Consider the following 15,732-nt stretch of genomic DNA (forward strand, 5'->3'; position numbering starts at 1 on the left):
AGTCCAGTATAATAGAATGAAAATAACCATGTGCACACGCAATTGAAGATTATTGTAAATGTGGTAAACTGAATGCATTCTGCACAGGAGACACAGGACGGAGGAGATTGATTAGCAAGGTCAACAGTCAATGGGCAAAATTGCACAGAAAAAAAAAATCCACAAAACAGCTAGACATTGACAGGTGAACCACAATATCAAGCAACCCCTTTTCTTCCTTGCTTTAAGGCCCGAAGTGCTTTGCAGTCACAGTCCCACATTCACAAACTGATGTGGGCTCTGCTGCCTTGCATTCAACCAAGGGTAAGGTAAGGTTCAGAGTCTTGGCCAAGGGCGCTTTCAACACTTGGGGGGGCCAAACGAGACTCAAACATGCGATACTTCTGCATCAAGGATAGAAATCAAAGGTTAAAAAAAATCAGTGTCCTGTTTGTTTTTGTCCATCCCATATACAACTCAGTGATCAGAGGAAAAATAAAAAGCTTCTGAGCAAAATTGGGGGACATTTTCTGCAGTAGAAAGTTGGCACTAAGGACACTGCGCCATTTAAAATAAGAAATCAGGCCTGGAGGAAGCTAAGTAAACATTTGTACGTATCTCTTTTAAAAATTGATAGTGTAGGTTTAGTAAAGGCGATAAATATATAAAACGAATACAGAAACCTAAAACACTCTGACCTTGTAGACACTTTACTTTTACAACACATTATTTTAATGTAACTGGGCATTTAATCAAATCAAAATGTTTTCATGCAAAGAAGAAATGCAGCTTTATTGTGATATTGAAAAAAGAAAGAAAACAGAAAAATAAAAACTACAGCATTGCAATGGAAGTAAATGGCTTTGCTTCCTTCCACCCTATGCTTTTCTCATGCTAATGTGTTTGCACGTTTTCTAAGAACCACTGACAGCCTTTTTAATTAGCAGTCAGAGGTGAGCGTTTGCATATAACAGGGAACACACTGAGACAGAAACATAGTTAAGATCAATTTTTGTTCACAGGCTTTTATTGCAATCTGACAAAGGAAAAGTGTTTTTTATTATTTAAGCTTTCATCCAAGCTCAAATACCTCCTTGTTTTCCGAGTTTTATTCTGTTAAGGGGAAAAATGTTCATAAATCTGTAAAAAGGATTGTTTGTTTCATTGTTTCCTTCCCCTTTGTTGTGTTTGCATGGTGGATGGGTGACCTTACAGAGCAGTTTTACTCATATAGTGAAAACTGTAGGAACAATACCAAAGGTCAAAGAATTGATTTCAAGTTGCACATTTTATGTAAAAGCTGCCACAGGTGTTCCATATAAAGCTTTAAAATAGCTTTTTTTAAATACTCTGTGCTGCCTTTTGTTTAAGTTATAATGTTTTGTGTGTTTCTGTATGACACACAAAACATTGTGGCGTTGGTATCAACAATAAACAAAAAAATGAAAAAAGAGCAATGAATGACCAAACTTGAGCTACCATATTTCCCACACAAAACGGGCGTACCAGGTTAAAAGCTGCACCATCAATACATGGTTCTTTTTCAAATGTATGTCCTGTAGGGCATACCAAAGTATAAAGCCCATTAAAGCCTTTTTCCCCCCACTTGGCTTTTAGTGGCTCAGGCGGTTGAGCAGGTAATCCAATGATCGTTGGGTTGGTGGTTCAATCTCTGCTCCCCCCAGTGAACTGTAGTTGTGTCTTTGGGGAAGACACTTTACCCTCCCTGCCTTCAGCGTTGCTCAACTGGTGTGTGAATGTGTATGAATGTCCCAGTGATGGATCAGAAGGGCCATAAACGCGCACTGGCAGCCACGTCTATGTCAGTCTGCCCCAGGGCAGCTGTGGTTACATCAGTAGTTTACCATCACCAAGTATGAATGAGGAGTGAGTGAATAATGGAGATACATTGTAAGTGCTTTAAGTGCCTGGAAAAGCGTAGATGTGGGCGGCCGTGGTGCAGCGGTAGGGCGGTCGACCCATGATCGTTAGATTGCAGGTTCGATTTCCCCCTTGCACGCCCATGAGTCGAAGTGTCCTTGGGCAAGACACTGAACCCCACCTTGCCTCTGGGAGTAGGCGGGCGCCTGTGTTTGGCAGCGGAGCCGCCACCAGTGTGTGAATGTGTGAGTGAATGTGAATGTGTGAGTGAATGGGTCTGTGACTGTAAAGCGCTTTGTCCTTGTAGGAAGAAAGGCGCTATATAAGTATACGCCATTTACCATTTACCAGATAACCCAATCCATTATTATTATTATTATTATTCTTTATGTTACTTTATATATGCAAAGCATTTAATGTTTGAGAGAAAACTACGTGTGGCAAAGAGAAATACAGCTGCTTTCTTTTGTTGCAATGACCTTCAGCCAATACATGGGTTTCAACAGACATAACCGTTCCGTTCCATTTTTCCATTTTTTCTATTGACCTACAACCAACGGGGGGTTCAAAATGATACGGTTCGGTCTGGCTTATTGGGTCCATTTTATATTGGAAATGCAAAAAATACTGGACCGTACCGTACTGGACCACTAAGTGGAAAGGAGTTAAGTCCATACGTTAGTCAGTCAGACTTAATTATTGCATTCAAAGTAACTTTAGAACTTGTTACTAACACGTTGGCCACATTAGAAGCGTTATCAAATTCCCAATACCAGTAACTCCAAACCATGTTTGCATCACGAATAAGAAACAGACCGAGACTGCTAAAACAAATTTTACTGAGACTACTCTAACGTCCAACCTTGTTAGTAATTAAATATATATAAAGAAAGAAGGTTTTCAAGTGTGCCTTATAGTGCAGAAAATACAGTAATCTAATTTATTTCAAAAACAAATGAAGAAATGGCAAACAAACTAGCTCGCCTTTTGACATTTTATTCATCCTGCTGAGCTTTAAGTCCTAATGTGAGCCAGCTAGGATATGGCAATGACTGTCTAAATATAACTCTACCTGACAACACGCTGGAACAGGAGATACCCTCTTGCTTTGAAGAATTCCAATTACTGTCACTTTGTACATGTGTGCTTGTGGTGGTGAATGAACCTGTCATTGTGTAACATTGTTTATGCTTTCATGCAGAGGTTTTCCTTGTAACAAACCAAAGATATTATCCAGTTGTGTCCAAATGTGACATTTCGGTGCTTTAGCCTTTTTTAAAACTTGGAGGACTGTGCATGTCACAACATTTATACACACTCTCACTATGATGATCCAAGCCATAAATTATTAAAGATTGTGTTAGACCTATAAAGTGAAAAACCTGAGGAATTAGGCAATTCAAAACAAATAAGATGGCGCCGTGAACGGACGCCTGTTGCCATAGCTCCTGTAATCACTCTTTTACTCAAGTCTGTAATCATCGTCTCCTTTCCTTTTTTCTCAAATTTTTTTTTTTATTGTTGTTGTTCTTTATTATTTCTGTCTTTTTTCCATTTTTGTGCTTTTTATTTACTTTTTTCTATCGTTGATATTCTCACATCGGAGGGAATAACAATGGAAAGCATGGCCATTGTTTACACGCGCGACCAGCTGCTGGCCCTGAGAGAGCCTAGCCTGTTTCATGGAGCTCGGCATGAGATTCCGAAGGAGATACGGAGGAGACGTCGGGGTCGCAGAGCCGGGACTCACGTTAAGATGAACAGAAGGAGATTTAAGCCTGTCGTGCCTGCAGTCATTATGGGGAATGTGCGCTCACTGGCCAACAAGACCGAGGAGCTAACGACGCTAATGAACACCCAGACGGAGTATCGGGAATGCAGCCTACTGAGCTTCACCGAGACGTGGCTGCACTCCCACATCCCGGACAGCAGCGTCGCGGTTCCTGGTTTTACGACTGTGAGAGCGGACAGAGATGCAGCCAGCTGCGGTAAGAAGAGGGGAGGCGGGATTGCTCTTTACGTGAGTGAGCGGTGGTGTAACCCCGGACACGTCTGCGTGAAGGAGCGACTCTGCACGCCGCATGTGGAGCTGCTGGCGGTGGGACTCCGGCCCTATTATCTGCCGAGGGAATTCACATCGGTTGTGGTGGTGAATGTCTATGTTCCTCCATCCGCCGATGCTGAGGCCGCCGCTGACGTCATCACTACCACCGTTTCCCGCCTGCAGACACAGCAGCCTAACTCTTTCTGCATCATTACTGGGGACTTCAACCACATCACCATGGACAGAACGCTTGGGGACTTCACTCAATATGTGAACTGTCCCACCCGGGAAAATAAAACTCTGGATCTGCTGTATGCAAATGCAAAGAAGGCATACAGAGCCACAGCCCTCCCCCCCCTCGGCAGGTCTGACCATAACCTGGTTCACCTCATCCCAAACTATGTCCCTATTGCCATGCGGGAACGTGTCCACAAAAAGGCTGTGAGGAGGTGGACCCCAGAAACGGAGCAGGCCCTGCAGGACTGTCTTGGGTCCACGGACTGGGACGCTCTTTGCACGCCTCATGGGGAGGACATTGATGGCATGACGGACTGCATCACAGAATATATTAAATTCTGTGAGGAGTCTGTTATGCCTACTCGAACTGTTCGATGCTTCCCCAACAACAAACCCTGGATCAGCTGTGACCTGAAGAACCTCCTGAACAGGAAGAAGAGAGCCTTCAGGTCTGGAGACCGGGAGGAGCTGAAGAGGGTGCAGCACCAGCTTAGGGATCAGCTGAGGAACGGGAGAGATTCCTACAGGAGGAAGCTGGAATCCAAACTCCAGCAGGACAACATGAGAGCGGTGTGGTCTGGAATGAAGAAGATCACAGGATGTGGGGGGAGAAGCAGACCCATCAGAGGCAGCAAAGAGAGAGCTGACGAGCTTAACACCTTTTTCAACAGGTTTAGCTCTCTGAATGCCTCAACCTCCTCCCCCCCAACTCCACCACACCACCCCCCCGCTCCTGCTGCCTCTCAGCTGTCTGACCTCCCCCTTCATGAACCCCCCACACCTCCTCACCTTCCTTCCCCCTCTAACACACCACACCTACTGGGCCCACAGTCCATCACCCCTCCCCCCAGTCCAACCACCACCCCCCTCCCTCCCTGTCTGACTGTAACAGCCTGCCAGGTGAAGAAACAGCTGGAGAAACTTAACCAGCACAAAGCAGCCGGCCCGGATGGCGTCAGCCCTCGTACCCTGAGGACCTGTGCCCACCAGCTGTCTGCGGTTCTCCAGCATCTCTTAAACCTGAGCCTCAGACTGGAGAGGGTGCCCCTCCTCTGGAAGACATCCTGCCTGATCCCCGTTCCTAAGAAGACCTCTTCATCTCACCCCGGGGATTTCCGTCCAGTTGCCCTCACTTCTCATGTGATGAAGGTGCTGGAGATGCTGGTTTTGGCTCAGGTGAGACCGGTGGTGAGCTCTTCTCTGGACCCCCTGCAGTTTGCCTACCGGCCGCGCCTGGGGTTAGGATGGATGATGCTGTCATCCATCTGCTGCAGCGAACTCACTCACACCTGGATGGTGGCGGAGGCATGGTGAGAATCACCTTCTTCGATTTCTCCAGTGCCTTTAACACCATCCGGCCTTCTTTACTGGGTGATAAGCTGCGGCTGATGGGTGCTGGTGCGTCCACCGTCTCCTGGATCACTGACTACCTGACAAACAGGCCACAGTTTGTCCGACTGGGCGGCGTCCTGTCTGACGTGGTGCTGAGTGGTGTAGGAGCCCCACAGGGCACTGTGCTCTCTCCATTTCTGTTCACCTTATACACCTCAGATTTTCAGCACAACTCAGAGTCATGTCACCTACAGAAATTCTCTGATGACTCTGTGGTTGTGGGGTGTATAAGCGGTGGACGGGAGGAGGAGTACAGGAGGCTGGTGGACGGATTTGTGGAGTGGGCTGGAGAGAATCACCTGCTGCTCAATGTGGACAAGACCAGGGAGATGGTGATCGACTTCCGGAGGAAAAGGACTGTCTTACAACCCCTCTGCATCCTGGGCAGGGATGTGGAAGCGGTGGAGGAGTACAAATATCTGGGTGTGACTATCGACAGCAGACTGAGCTGGAGGAGCCACAGCACTGCTGTGTACAGAAAGGCCTGCAGCAGACTCTACTTCCTGAGGAAGCTGAGGTCATTTGATGTGTGCAGCAAGATGCTGGGGATCTTTTACCAGTCTGTGGTGGCCAGCACCTTGTTCTCCTCTGTGGTCTGCTGGGGAAGCAGCATTGCAGTCAGTGACACCAACAGACTGAACAAGCTGATCAGGAAGGCAGGTTCTGTCATTGGCTGCAAACAGGAAACCTTTGAAGCAGTGATGGAGAGGAGGTCACTGAACAAGCTCTTATCCATCATGGACAACCCAGAGTATCCTCTCCACCCTGTTCTGGACAAACAGCGGAGCTCCTTCTCTAGAAGGCTCAGACAGCTCCGCTCCAAAACTGCCCGGTACCAGAAATCCTTCCTGCCAAATACTATAACCCTGTTCAATAATTCACAATGCAGAAGATAACCTTTGCACATTTTTTTTTTTTTTTTTTTTTTTTCCTCTTTTCTTTATTTTGCACATTTCTTTTGCACATCTCTTTACCTGCACTGTTATGTAAATAGCTCTTTAAATTATACCACATTTTCCTTGTTCTCTTTTTTATTTTTATTTATATTATTCTTACTCTTTTTTTCCTGTCAGTTGTTATGGTAACGAACAAATTTCCCACGTGTGGGATCAATAAAGTATTTCTGATTCTGATTCTGATTCTGATTCTATTCAGCTAAAAGAAAGGTCGAACCAAACACTTTTCATGGTATTTGATGACTGCGCTCATTGGTATGAATACGGCCAAATGTCACTTTTTGTCTATTCTTTGTCAACAATGAAGTCAAATAAAACATATCCTTAAACCTTAAATTCAATGTGTAACACTAATGACATTCATAGTTTTGCAGTATCTGGTTGTAATGGCACAAAAGGCTAAGGTACTGCATCACACGGAGCTTGAAAAAGATAAAAGTTCAAAGATTTTTACTTGATTTAATTAAAGATTGTTTCACTTCAGATTTGTGATTTTGTACAACTTTTTATAATTATAACAAAAAAGTATTAGTAGTTTTGTGGAAAACAAATAACAGAATAACTAATTTTTATATTTTTCAAGAGGGTTTTTATAATTAAACAAGGTAAAACTAGTTAGCTCTAAACTAGTTAGCTAAAGCTCAGATGTAAAAGGGTTAGGAGCTTTTAATTGGAGGAAAGTTGTGTGACAAACTGCAGTACTTGTTCACACCAAATCAATAACTAAATCTTCAAACATTTTTTTTTACTTGTACCCATGCATAAAGATTAAAATATTTATAACAGTTGCGCTCAAAGTGAACTGATTAAAGCAGCTTCACAAATGGCCGAAGGACTGTCCTTTTATGGCTAAAGAAACAATTTTTTTTTTATATTATTTGTGGTACAGGTAACCATCGGATCTATATGTAGCTTTGAATCCTTTTTCAGGCGTATCTGTTGAAGCCTTGGGTGGGAATTCAGTGCTGTCAAACCTGTCAAATCGGAAGTCATAACACTGATGTACACCCATTATCCATACTGACACAGGTTTTATGTTGTGTGAACATTCATTGTCTCAAACAAAAGTCTAACCTTAGTTTAGTTGTCTTCTTTATCTTCTGACCTCCAGTAAGAGTCAATACGGAAAAGGGTTACACCATCAGTTGGTGTCCAAAAAACTGACCGTTCTTTTCTTTTTCTTTTTGAATCCAGGTTTTACTGGGACTTGACAATGCTGCTGCTAATGGTTGGCAACCTCATCATCATCCCCGTGGGCATCACTTTCTTTAAGGATGAGCATACACCTCCTTGGATTGTGTTTAATGTGGTTTCCGACACATTCTTCCTCATGGACCTGGTCCTCAACTTCAGGACGGGGATCGTCAAAGAGGACAATACAGAGATCATCCTGGATCCACAGCAAATCAAGATCAAATACTTGCGGAGCTGGTTTGTGGTGGACTTCATTTCCTCCATTCCCGTGGACTACATCTTTCTTGTTGTGGAAACGCGCATTGACTCAGATTTCTACAAGACAGCGCGCGCCTTACGGATCGTCCGCTTCACAAAGATCCTCAGTTTGCTACGACTTCTGCGCCTCTCCAGACTCATTCGCTATATTCACCAGTGGGAAGAGGTAAGAAAGTTCATCTTGGAATGGGACTTTATCATTACCTTGAATCCTGTCTAGTTTGTCATTTGCAAACTTTTTCATTTTCTTGTAAAAACTGAATTCCTTTGATGTTTAAATGGCTTCTTTTACAGAAAGACTTAGGAGTTGACAAGAAAACTCACAAAAACTATCAATTGTGCAAGTTTCAAATATCTAGCATAGTTTTTACCTGCAAAATGTAATTTCAATCCTCCAAAAATCACATTCTTTAAGTTGGTTCCATTTAAATCTGCTTCTTTTCACTGCTTTTAATAACATTTTACCTTGAAAAACGTAAAAGGCTTTTACAGACTCTGTTACAAACTCCAGTCACCAATAAGTTGATGAATGCGTGATATTGATGAGTTTTCTGTTTGCCTTTCCAGTGAGCCGTGGGAGCGCAGTGTTCTAACAGATTCCGCTACAGTATACACTTTGATTATAATTGCAGCAATAATTAGGAAAGTTCCCATTGATCTCACTGGATGAATCTTGTTATTTATTCTCAGAGGTAATAGACACTGAAAGCATCAGAATATCAGATTACAGTCAACATGGAGCCGTTTTATTCAATTGTGACAGTGAGGGAAACTCGATTAAACATAACATTTTCAGCCTGACTGAGGGAGAAATGTAAAAAACTGTGTTTAAGCCAACTGCTAAAAAAAATTTTGTTTTCAAAAATAAGAAATTAATCTAGTTCTTGACATGAAATCTTTTCAGACCACCTTCATAACACTGAGGATTTTTTTCTTCAAGCACTTACAAAACCTGTGTGGAAAGACAGTAAAAATAAGATATTAAAACTAAAAAAAACAGAAGTTTCTTGTAGTTTGTTTGTATTTAATACAATTTTAAAGTATACTTGGTATATTTCTTCACAATTCTAAATTTTGGCATTTTTACAATTCCTACTTTAATTAGGTAAATAACACAATTTTAGTACAATTAACCACTGGGATTGGCTTTATAATAAATCTACTAATATATTAAAAGCTCAATGCATTTAAATGCACAAATGGTCAAAATTGCTTGTTGCAGATCAGATTTTAGTACTTATTTGATAAAAAGACAAAGACCTGAATCAATTTTTTTTTAAAGCTATTTAAGGAATATAACAAGCAAGAATGCCTCAAAGCTCTAAGAGAAAAACAAAGCTTGTAATCATTTAAAAGTCTGTTTTGCTTTAGTTTTAATTGGACAAATTTCTTGTAAAGCCACATCTTTCTTCATAAAGACAGGCACAAGAATTCTTTGACGTGCACCAGTGGTGACGCATCTTTTTGTTTGACGTCACTGCTCAGGGTACATTTATTTTAATTTGGCAAAAGCACTCTAATCTGTGATGTCAACATCATTTTTTTGTAGACAAAATATTTATCTTTATACAAATTGTATCAATCTTTATCTTAAGAAACGTTGCATATAAATAGATTAAATTGAACTGTAACACGTTCATCAAAGTCAAGGAGTGATGGATTGTTTAGAATACACTTTTATTTTGTCTAGACTCTTATTTTGTCGTGGTAGAACTAGAAATGCAAACACAGGAATACGTGCTTATAAGGTTGTGTCCGTTTTACCTGCATTTAGAAAAGGTAAATTCCAACCTAATACTGGTCAAAGTGAAGAACATCCAGACCTGCCACTGACAGCAAAGTTGGGGCTTTTCAAATATTCAGTTGGCACTCTGGGAAGAACAGTGGATAGAAGTGTGGTGACATTAATCATGCAGGGCCTCTGTGATGCCATTTCAAAGAGAGGAAAAGTTCAAATATATCACTGGGGAGACTACCTTTGCTGCTCCGCGTCTTTGTTCACACTTGCTGTTGTATTTCTGAACACAAATGAAGGCAGCGGCACGTGGAGTTCAGGGCAAAGCCTGCATCAGACTGCTGCTAAATGTTTACTCTGCAATAAGTGTCAACATAGTGCAGTTTTGTGTGAAACTATGACACTATGAAAGAAAGACAACGTCACACTCTCTGAGCATGTCCCGCTGTTGTTTTGCATATCTGTGTGTTTGTCTGATTAATTCTTGTTAGGCAGACAGAGCGAAAGGCCAGATTTGCCTCAGCGCCACAGAACTCCTGATGTACACTTAGAAATGTCATCTGTCACTGCTGAATAACTTGTTGCCAAGATGTCAGTACCTGACTGGCTTTTTGACTTTTCCCATTTATGCTGCTTTTTACCGCCAACATCAAGATTACAGCTTGAATGTTATGGTACATTTTAAATTGGCCTTTTTTCTAAAACCAGGAAGCTGACAGATTATTTTTTTTTAACTGTAGGAGCTGTTGATTGTTTTAAATGTTCAGGATATCATTAATTTGGAGACTAAAATGTTTGCAATCAATGCAGATTATTTGTCAAATTTAATACTTTTTTGGAGAAATTTAGTGAACATTTTTAGCCACAAAACTTGTGACTTTTTTACTCATGTTATAATAAGGCTCAACTGTTCCAACAAACCCATCAAATATGCTTTATTTAAAAAAAAAAAAAAAACTTTCCGAGGTCTGTACTTTTACCCTCAGAAGCCATGACATGCTATCATCCCTGAGCATGTGAACATATGCCTGTTACGATCCTTTGAGTAACTTTTTTGACATGAACTGCACACGCATATCCTCTGGAGAACATGCCACAGAGCCCCCAGAGGCTCAGACATGTTGGCACATAACCACAAACTGTTGATGTGTCCTTGAGCGTGAGACTTTAAAATTGCTGCAATGAGTCTTCCCAGAAAAGAACAAAAGGGGAACAGGGATTCCAAGCAGTCCTTCATGCTAATGCAAAACCACAAAGCAAATACAGCCCACTTGCACGTTTTTGGTTTTCACAGACGATTACTTCAGCAATCTAAGGCTACGTTCACACTGCAGGATGAATCGACCCGATTCCGATTTTTTTTTTTTCCCCTATGCAACCTGTATCTGATCTTTTTGTGACAGTCTGAACGACACAGATCTGATCTTTTCAAATGCGACCCAGGCCACTTGGGTATGTGGGCCTGAATCCGATATCCTGTAAAGAAAATCTGTCCGCCACATACTTAAAGCGGCTACCGGTAAATAAGCTAGCGTAGTTAACAAAAAACAAACATATTTTTAAAAGTTTATTTTTGCAAAAAAGAGTCAGTGAGGAAACAGAAGAAGATGAAGCTGCATTTCACAGACAAAAACCAGGAGTCTTTACTCCAAATATGGATTTATTGCCACAGTTGTTCCCATACACCATAAAAATAATATATAATATTCAGCAAGTGGCTGTGTAATGTTAAAAGGATGCTGCAAAAAAATGTCTCAACATTCATGTTTATGAATAAATTCAGAAAAAACACCAGTTTTAGAGAACCTTAATTTTTATGTTTTGTGTATATCTTTTGTACCTTAAAAGTCAGTTGGTGTCCAATTTTTTTCAGCTTGACATTGACAGTTATGGGTTAAAGGGAGATCTACTGTATATCATATTTCTATGATTCCTACATAAAATCTAAAGTACAAATAATATATTTGATTGATTGATTAAACCAGCTGCAGCTAATTTACACAGGATGAAGATAAACTTTATTTTTTTAAAGTTAGCTCATACAGGCCGGCCATGAAAATATAGTCCGGTCTGTGGACTGAAGGTTTGGGACCACTGCTGTATAAAACTGAAAATGCTGCTCTTGCATTTATAGTAGATCAGTCGAAGCTCTGTAAAATGATAAGCCAGGAGAGTAAAAGCAGGATCCGTTATTTTTGTTTTACATAAAACAGAAAACGTAATATGATGGTCGTTTTTGGTCAACACATTGCAATTTGGGTGCATATTTGTCTGCTTTTCAGCCACAAACTTGGGAAAATTCCTTAATGAAAAGGTCTTTTGGGCTGGAATATATTTTGAATTTAATTTCTTTATTTGAATGCAAAGGCTTTTAACTAAGTTTTGTAATTATTTGCAATTAGACCCTGATGATTAGATGAGCACTGAAGAGCAAAGATGGGAATCTTTTTATGTCATTTTTTGTTACATCATTTTTGCTCCAACTGCCTTTATTTTTCTTGAAGTTCTTCAGGTACAAGAATGCTTTAGGAAACAAACTGTTGGTAACAAACAAAGGGATTGAGTGATGGTGGATGCAAAGCAGTGCTATCCCTGCCATGCATAATATTCCACACACAGACACACAAACATGCAAGAAGAGCGGACTGTCATTATCCATCCCCCCTGTCTCTCTTCTGTCACTTTCCTCTTGTCACTCTTCATCAGGATCAAACTAAAACTCAGACGGGATATCTTCCTCTTTGGAGCCGTTTCTTGTTGATGAACCAGTGTCTTGGGTGAAATTAGTCATCCTGTTGTACATCAGATTCAGGACTGGGCTACAATGACTGAGCTCTGAGGGGCTCGTCTCATCATCCCTGATGCCGATGGCACAACTGTCTTAACTGGCCAACTAAATGAATATAAATGTTGCTTTTAGAGTGGATGTAGAGACATTCGTGAGACAAGAGCTGATCAAAAGATGACTGGAGTGGGGCTTTAAACACTTAAAAAACACACAAAAAAGTATTTTTGTAGTTTATTTTAAATTTTCACAAGCTGTTTTATTTTTTGATACAATCACCCATAAATACAGCTATGGTAAGATGATTCTCCCTTTACTAAAATTGTATTTAGTCATTTTAAATTGAGATGTTTGGCTGTGCCTTCATAGGGAGCTTTATGTTATGACACAATAAGTCGATTCCTCACACGCTTTTACAGAAGTCAGCCACATGACTTCACACTCACACAGAAGGAGAGAGGCACCGTTTATTTCCACCCAGCAAATCTATGGACAATATTTAAATCAGGCAAATCAGCCAATCAGCTCCCCACCCAATGAACCATTGCCTAAACCAAGGAATGGTCTCCCAGAGATAAGAAAAACAGGAATAATAGACTTAATGGGCTATTATTGTGTTTATAATGAAAACTGCAAGCAATGGTGACAGGTCCTCAAAAGCTTGAATAAGCCTTGCATGATATAAATAACCACAATGAACTTGCCTAAAAAAACCGTTCCACTCAAATGTGTAATTCAGCTCAATGGTGCATCCTGGCTGCGAGCAGAGTCACGGTGGCTCTTTGTGATCCAAGTCCGCCAGGCCTGTTTAGACGGATGATGGAAGGGTGTTCCCTGTGGTCTACTCTCAGTCCTACTTCTCATTCCACCCTTGTGCTTCATCCAGCATGACAGAATGCACGAGTATGACATTTTGGTCAAGGCATTTACAATGAGAAGACCACCCCCCTCTGACCAGATACTCTTTGAATATACCTCAGTGGTTCAATGTAACGCTTACAAATCCATAGATTCATATTGATCATAAAGTTGGCCATCACACAGGGGACCGTGGTGCTAAAAGTGAGGAAAAGTTTTTAAAAAATAAATGCACTCCATGCACCTTCAACTCTATCTTATAGAGTAAAATAAATGTGTATCTGTTCAAAAGTTTAAGTCAGATTTATTACAGCATAAATACATAGACATTTGTCTTCTGTAAGCCGTTCTGTTGTAGTTTGAATCCCAGTTGTGTTGCTGGACCATTTAATGCAACACTGGTGCTGTCACCGTCACTGAGGTTTAACTCCTATAGTTACTAAGCTTAATACAAACTCCTTCTCCTATTGTTAGATAGTTTCGATGAGATGCTGACATCTATATCATGTGTTGTAGTCAAACATCTCCAACATACATGTGTTAATTCTAAGCAAATGTGCAAACTTAACCTTTGCGGTCACGAGGTTTTTTAATAAGGGAAGCTTTCTTCTCATTGTTCTTGTTTTAAATATATGTACAGTATAAAAAAAATTAAATTAAAAAAATTAATGATAGTAAAGAAAAAACACAGTGTGTAGTGCATACAGAAAAAATGTATGACCCTGGCATAAACCCTGATAGGACTTCCACATTAAGGAAGAGTGATAAATGTCTTGACTATTTTCCAGTAATCTCTTCCACTCTACGGTGATGGACTCCAAATGGACTGGTAATGGGCCATGGCTAAACTTAGAAATACTAGACAACAGAATTATCATCACTCAAATCATATTACTGTCACAATCAAGGTGGAGGACACAAATGCAGAAGAAGAGGGAGGGCCAAGTTACATGTAAAGGAATCCAGCAAAAAGCACAGGGGGACTAAAATTTAAATTTGACAAAGAAAGCACTAAGAATATAAACCTGTGAGGATGCATGACTTAGAAAAATATATGGAAAACTGCAAAAACACATTTACAGGAAGCACAAGAAGATGTTTTGAATGGAAGGCTGCGGAGGAACTGAATACACCAGGCTCAGTTACTGAAACTAATGTAATTTCCGGATTATAAGCCGCTACTTTTGTCACATGCTTTCACCCCTGCGCCTTATACAATGATGCGGCTAATTTATGCATTTCTTTTCTTTTATTCTTTTTAATGCATTTTTCTAACGGCCGCTATAGGGGCGTTCGAGCAGAAAGGATAAGAGTGAGATGGGGGAACACGGTATATGTGTCGAGGAAGACGCAAGTTTAATGTAAATTCCCCCTTTGTAAATGAATGCACGAACAGACCCTCATTATGGAAAATGCAAGAAGAAATGTATATGACACAGCTTTAAAGATAAAAGCAATCATTAAAAGCAGTGTGAAAAAATCCACCATCACTAACGGGTTTCGAAAAGCCAGTCTGCTGCGTGACTGAGAGGACAGCGCGAGCTCAGGAATGAATTTGCCTCAGGATGAGAGTGACAGTGACAAAGAAGGAAAGACTGAGACAGTGTGGCGAGGAATATCTGACGCTATTCCAATCCGACACTGAGGAGGAAGACTTCCATGGTTTCAGTGCACAGAAGGCGCGTGCCGCGAAGAGGCGCGCCTGTAAGTTACTGCTGCTCTCAGTGACTTTTACCAGTATGTTTTTTTTAAGCAGCCCTGTTAGTGCTGTTACTACCATATTGCTGCCGAGTTACTGCAGCGTCACAGGCACTGTTTGGAATAGAGCTGTGACGGTGTGGGATTTTTGATCACCGCGATGATAAAGCAGGACGCCCCCCCCCCCAACACAAAATCCCCCGGCTGCCGCATCACAAATGAATACCGGTTCAAATAATGATTACAACGCACTATTTTTTTATTAACAAATAACAGTAACAACTAACTACTATCTAACTAATAAAATAACTATATAGGTGTTGTAGAATGTGTATGTGTGTCAGTGCGCTGCGTGCGTGTGTAAGAGGAAGGAGAGCAGAGCGAGAGTGAGTGAGAGCGCTCCCTCTTGCGCTGCACGAACTCTCTCCTCCCTCCGCTGCATGCGCTCTCCCCTCTTTCTTACACATACATGGTTTCAGCACATACACATCTTCATTGTGTAACACATTTCAATGTGGGCACATGCGGCTTATAGACAGGTGTGGCTTTTAAATGTACAAAATGTTTTATCCTTTAAAAATGTAATGGGTGCGGCTTATAAACAGGTGCGCTCTATAGTCTGGAAATTACGGTAAATCTTTGATAAATACATTTAAATATGGTTAAAATAATTCGATTGTGAGAACAGTGAAGACACCATGATCTGAAAGTGACA

General features: G+C 41.0%; 1 protein-coding gene across 4 annotated transcripts in view; it reads left to right on the top strand.

Moving 5' to 3' along the window:
- The window catches only part of hcn4 (hyperpolarization activated cyclic nucleotide-gated potassium channel 4), a 93,891-nt gene that overhangs the window by 24,604 nt on the left and 53,555 nt on the right, over nt 1-15,732 (top strand). For all 4 annotated transcript variants that reach the window (XM_078944619.1, XM_078944618.1, XM_023950458.2 and 1 more), the window contains exon 2: nt 7,684-8,107. In XM_078944619.1, coding sequence (XP_078800745.1) covers nt 7,703-8,107 — 405 coding nt within the window. In that variant the 5' untranslated portion in view covers nt 7,684-7,702. The remainder of the gene's footprint in view (nt 1-7,683; nt 8,108-15,732) is intronic.

This window comes from Oryzias latipes, chromosome 3 (genome assembly GCF_053564925.1).
Source record: "Oryzias latipes strain Hd-rR chromosome 3, Olatipes_Hd-rR_3.1".
Classification (NCBI taxonomy): Eukaryota; Metazoa; Chordata; class Actinopteri; order Beloniformes; family Adrianichthyidae; genus Oryzias; species Oryzias latipes.